The 5,668-nt window shown below is 45.7% G+C and overlaps 2 protein-coding genes across 2 annotated transcripts in view; one reads left to right on the forward strand and one right to left on the reverse strand.

The window, feature by feature from the left end:
* HBP1 (HMG-box transcription factor 1) overlaps positions 1-1,651 on the forward strand; it is a 13,049-nt gene extending 11,398 nt beyond the window's left edge. Inside the window, exon 11 of the mRNA XM_009083131.1 lies at positions 1,059-1,651. Within this exon, the coding sequence (XP_009081379.1) occupies positions 1,059-1,076 (18 nt within the window). The 3' untranslated portion in view covers positions 1,077-1,651. The remainder of the gene's footprint in view (positions 1-1,058) is intronic.
* Positions 1,652-2,860: 1,209 nt separating this feature from the next.
* Positions 2,861-5,668, reverse strand: part of COG5 (component of oligomeric golgi complex 5) — a gene marked incomplete at its 5' end in the record, with an annotated part of 63,791 nt that continues 60,983 nt past the window's right edge. The window contains one exon of the mRNA XM_009083132.1: positions 2,861-2,975. Coding sequence (XP_009081380.1) covers positions 2,861-2,975 — 115 coding nt within the window. The remainder of the gene's footprint in view (positions 2,976-5,668) is intronic.

Here is a 5,668-nt window from a genome sequence, read left to right on the forward strand (position 1 = left end):
ATCAATCCTAGAGTCTGCAGCTGTGTGTCAGTAGGTGGTGGATGTGTTTAGAGAGAGAATGGCTTTCAACCTGAAACATCATATAAAGTGAGGGTCAAAAAAAGGAGATTCTAGAAGAGCTGCTTGGAAGGAAAGATCCACTGAGGTGCACAGAATACCAAGTCCTTTCATCAGCCATTTTATGCCTGGGGAGGAGCTTGAAGTGTGGACTTCCTTCATCAGCATGGTTGGTGAAACCATCCGTGGTGTAAGATTTCATCCTGCAGTTACCCCCTTCCCTTTCATGTGTTAATGAGGCTGCTTTCTCAAGAGCTAGGCAAGTGTTGCCTTAAGACTGAGTAAAAAATGCACCAGCACAAAGTTGCTTCTTTCTGCTGTGCATACTTTGTGCCGAGTTTCCAGTCCCTTGTTGCAGAAGGTTCTACCCAGTCCCAGCTGCTAGGAACAAGCTGTTTCTCTGTTCCCTGCATTCTCTTTTAATCAGCAGTGACAGCTTCTGTTAGGTTTCCTTGTGGCTTTAGTTAAAATAATACTGTTTATTTATCCTGCTGTTACACTCCTGCAATCTTGGGCTTTGGATGGTGAGATCACACATTCACCTGTGAGCTTCAGGCAACTCGGTGGTGGTTGTGCATAGCTGAGAGAAGTAGTGATGGATTGGCCTCAGGAAGAGGGATGGACATCTTACCCTACCTGTAGCAGGATTCTCCTTATCCTCAAGGTCTTCAGGCCAAGAGAACAGGATCTGTAGAACCTGTTACCTCAGTGTTACAGCAGGAAATACCTGTTTTTTAGTTGTTTTAGTTCAGTGAACTGGACTGTTTGCAGTTTGGTTACCTTACTGAGTAATGACAGTGGACTTCAGGCTTTGACAAAGTCTTGATGGTCTTTTCATGATCAGGGGATAAACCAATCTGGTTTGGCCTTTTTGTCTTCTGAAAAACTGACCAGTGATCAGAAGTACTTGTGGCTTTCAAAGCAAGCATTGGCTAGACTGAAGGTGATGTCTCAGTCCCCTTTGCTTGGTAACTCCTAATCTGTTTTCTCCTTTTCCTCAGGGCTCACAACAGCATTAAGCCAGAATTTTCTTGATAACTCTGTATTTGCAAAATGGCTGTTGCTTGATGGCAAGAAGATGCAAGATCAAGGTCTTACTCTTTGTTATGACTCTGTGTGACCATTACCCACTGGCACCATCAAGTTGGAAATGATCTGAGTGCAGATTTGCTTTTTACAATAGAACATTAAGTAAGCTAAAACTATCAGCATTTTAAACCAAATTGCCTTATTTTCTTCCAAACTTCATATATGTATCAGGTAATATAGGCTTGAAAATGGATATCCTGTGGTGCTAAAGTACTTTAGAAAGAGGTGAAGGAGATGTGTATAAATGTTTATTTTTAAAAGAAAAAAAAATGTACAAAAAGGGGAATTTTAAAATATGTAACAGCTGTTTATATACATTGATTCGTATTGCTGATTAATATGTATTGCACAAACGTATTATTAATTGCAATTCTGGGGCCTGGGACTTTTTGAAATGGCAAAATGTATTCTCAGCCTGTAGCTTCCCAGCCTGCCCCTCTGCCAGCAATTGCCAGAAGAGGTGGGGATGGAGAGGAGCTGTGATGTAGCAGGGGGAGCTGCTGCTGGAGGTGTGAGTTCTCTGGCACCTCCCGAGGAAACAGCAGCCCAGGACGGGGTGAAACGAGCGCGTCGTGTCTCTCCAGAGCAATGGTGCTGTTCATATCATCACCATCATAGTTACAACTCTGTGTTTTGTCTTTGCCACATATTCTACAATATTTTATTTTGCCATAAGACATCTTTATGGTGGGGGCAAACTTTGCACTTAACTATACGTGCAACACTTGCACTTTACTTTTTTTTTCCTCTCCTCCGACTGTCTAAAATTAGAGCAGCTGCGTTAGGGTTGCGATTGCTTTGCTGTGAACCTTTACAATCATGGCTTTCCCTGTACTAAACAGCTGTGCATTGGTTGGGGTTGGTTTTTTTTTTTTTTAAGAATCACAACTGTAAATTTCAGTTTATGACACGTCTACATGATGTTGCCCCTAAGATTTTTGCACACTATATTCTTGTATATTATTTCAAATAAATCCATTAAAATCTGGTGTTGTGTAGTTCATGAAGAGGAGGAGTCCCAAGTGAGCCCTGCAGGGATGAGCACATTCTGCATGGAATTCTGTGCCTGATCCCAGCCCAAGGGTATTTCAGTGCTTTGCCATTAGGAAACTGCTGAAGAATTTCAGGTACTGATTTCAGGACTGGATAGTTCAATGTTCTTTATTACAGTTTGAGCAAAAAGTTGAAATCAATATAAATTATTTCTAAGCAAGTAGCAGTGCAAGAGAAGAGAATCGTTTGCATTAGTTATAAATGTTTTTCCTTGTGTTAAAATTAGTGATTTTTAGATGGAAACTGATGATTTTAGAATTTTAAAAGTACAAGTTTCTGAATAAGGCTAAAATGTATCCAACTGTTTCAAACTCTGCTGGTAAGAAAAGAGCTGCTTCTTTATTTGAGCTATCCAGCAATTGTACTGTGATGTTTGAGTAGGTTCTAATTTTTGAGTCTAACTTGAATTCTGAATTCAAAATGTACAACTTTTAAGTGCTGTAAGTCTACATCTAATAGAAAAAAAATTGCTTGTAATATTTCTGTGTAAGTTCCTGTAAAGCAAGAAGACAGAATCACAGCTGAAGGAGGTAAACACGTGTCATTGTAAAGCTCATGTACTTGGGAATAATTTACACCAACCATAAATACAGATGTGGCACCAAAGCCCCACGAGTGTGTTCCTGTCCATTCCCTGCTGGGCCAGCACTGCCAGGTGTGCTCACTGGAGGGTTGACATGGCTTTCTGCAGCAGCTGAACCATGATGGGATAGACTGGGGCAAACTCCTTCTCGTCTCTTGTTCTGACTGACTGAACATAAGCTTCCAGGGCACCACTGGAAAAGAAGAAAACAAAACCAGAAGCGTTAGCTAAAGCAATTAAGTACTGTAAATTCAGGATCTGCAACTGAAATTAATTGCCTTCTTCCCTCCTGCAGAATTTTCCTCAGATGGTCCTACTTGTCTCTGTGGAAGGAAGTGAGCAAAAAGGCCTTGCAAAGCTCCACATAATTGTTTCATGGTCCTTCTCTCTTTTCTTGCGTGTTTTGAGGAGCAAACAAGTTAGCATTTAAATTAAGCAGCAGCACGTTGCAGATGGCTTGGAGTGACAGCTCTGACGCACAGACTGGGGCACAGTGCTGCACTGGTAACCTTTAGGGAGGGAGAGAATCCTCTGCAGCTGCTGCAGGCACAGAGTACAACTCAGCCTGCAAACTGGGGCACTGGTGAAAGCCACAGAGCCTCTGGGTGATTTCCTGGAGAAGCCTTTGAGCTGCCACTGCGTGGGGAAGCTGCACTAACCCCCAGACACTCTGTGTGTGGTGCAGGTTTGGGCTGTGGTTTCCTTACAGGGTCACAGGATGTCACACACAGAGTCATCTGCTGTGAGCTGCACATCTACAACACTGCAGAGCTAACAGGGGCAGCTGTCATGATGTACATCATTTCACCTGCTTTACAACACAGGGCCCCTCTTGGCTGAGTGGCAGCATGTTTGTAAAACAAAGGCTTTGTAAGTGCTGAGCTGTTCAGTTCCTGACTTACTAGTTCATTAAGTAGGCCAAGTTAGTTTTGCCACACTTAAATGTGATTTCTAATTTAATTGATTTGCCTCTCCTTTTATGCTTCTATTTGTATAACAGATACGATCATCTTGGAGTTTCTGTCTAAAACTGTTCATATCTGTGCTATTTACAGCAAAATTGTGACATTTAGGAAAACACAAACAACAGACCCAGTTTCAAGTGGAGACTAAGCTCCTGGTACTTGGCTGTTCCTCTTCTGGTTGGTGACAGCTGCAGTGCTAACACAGAGTGTCATCTCAGCCCTTCCCAGCCATGCCCAGCACCTCCCTGCAGGGCAGTGGGTCCTGCTGCTAACGTGTGAGCAGCAGAGCTGAACTCACCCCGGATCACTGAGCAGGGAAGCAGGCCTGGGTTTTTGTCTCCTGTGTGAAGTGTGGGACACAGCAGCACAGCTGCTCTGCCCGTGGCTTCTGGCACCATCAGGGCCATTCCCAGTCCTGCTGGGGAAGGTAGGTGGTTGTGCACGTGGTCCTGGGAGCAGAGGGCACAGGGGTTGAAGGGAGAGGTAGCACAGAACAACTGCAGTGTTGTGCCTGTAAAGACACACAAACTGCTGCAGGAGGGTGAGCTGCCGAGGCAGAGCTGTGTCTGTGCCAGCAGCCAAGCTTTTGATTCCGGCACGGAGAGTTCTGGGACCTGAGGCAGTGCACTCACCCCTAGGTGCCTGCTGGCCGCTGGAGGTGATTGATTGATAGGCAGTAAGGAGGCATTTAATTAGGGAAGGCTTAGGGAAGGCAGAAGTGCTAAAGAGTGAGTGAGCCTCGGCCCATGTTCCACCCACACAGGCTCCCCCTGGAGTGAGGATGAGAGGAGCAGCCAAGATCCCTGTGATGCTTTGGGAAGTCGCAGATGAGCCCGAGCCCACCAAACCTGGCAAATAGGAGAGATGCTAGGAAGATGCAGAGTCACAATACACTTGGCTGCCTCTGAGTGAAGCTGCTGCTAAACCAGAAAGGGCTCAGACCTTCCTCACTGAGACAAAACCATCCGTGTCAGAGTGGGAACCTCCAGCAAAGTTCATCTATTAACAAGTGGAAAATGCTCCTGAGGCCAAGAGCCTGTGCTTGGTTTGCTGGAGAGAGGAGTCTGAGCTTTGGGTTCCTAGAAGACAGTGACAGCCCTGACAGCTCATCCCCCTGAGCTCGTCCCTAGGTTACATTTCCCAGCCCCTCTCAGCTGGGGTGTCCTCCTGCAGGCCCTGCCTGTCCCTGATGGAGTTTGACAGGGTGAGAGTGAAGTGTGCAACTCTGCAACCAAAGAACCTGAGGCAGCTTTGCCTCTGAGCACAGGATGGAAGGAAACAGCACAGGCAGGAGGTGATGCCCACCCAGCTCCACAGCTCTGATGCCCCCAGGCAGCAGCTGGACTTGAGATTCTCCCTTGGCTGGAGCCCAGGGCAGATTGTCTGAGACTGGGGGGACATAAAAGGAGGATAGACTGGATTACTGCAGAGTTGAGAAGCTTCAGAAGAATAAAGTGACCAAGCACAGAAACAAGTCCCTCGTGTTGGCCTGGGTGCAATTGAGAGCTCTTCAATTTTGATAGCTTACTAGTGAGCTGCTGTTGAGGGATGCACAGCAGGCACCAACACACTGAAGAGTCACTTTGAATTTTCTGCACATCAAGCAGCAAGAGAGAAGCATTCCATCATTACAGCCAGAAAGGCAGGGAGAGAGTGTTTAATTCACCTAGCCAGAATAAAAGCTGACTTTTTGCACCCTGAAAACTTCAGCCTGCTCCTTCCCAATGGTCTCCAGGGAATACAGGGAAATAGGCAACAACCTGCTTACAGCAGACACAAAGTGCTCTGGGTGCAGCTCACCTTGGTCCCAGCAATGGCCATCAGCATGACAAACTGCAGAGAGGTTAGGCTCAGCCACAGGTATGTTTTAAATCCCAAGATTTAACGAGAAAAAGTAAGACTGGGGGAACAGAGCAGCAGG

Source organism: Acanthisitta chloris, unplaced genomic scaffold (genome assembly GCF_000695815.1).
Source record: "Acanthisitta chloris isolate BGI_N310 unplaced genomic scaffold, ASM69581v1 scaffold18269, whole genome shotgun sequence".
NCBI classification, from domain to species: domain Eukaryota; kingdom Metazoa; phylum Chordata; class Aves; order Passeriformes; family Acanthisittidae; genus Acanthisitta; species Acanthisitta chloris.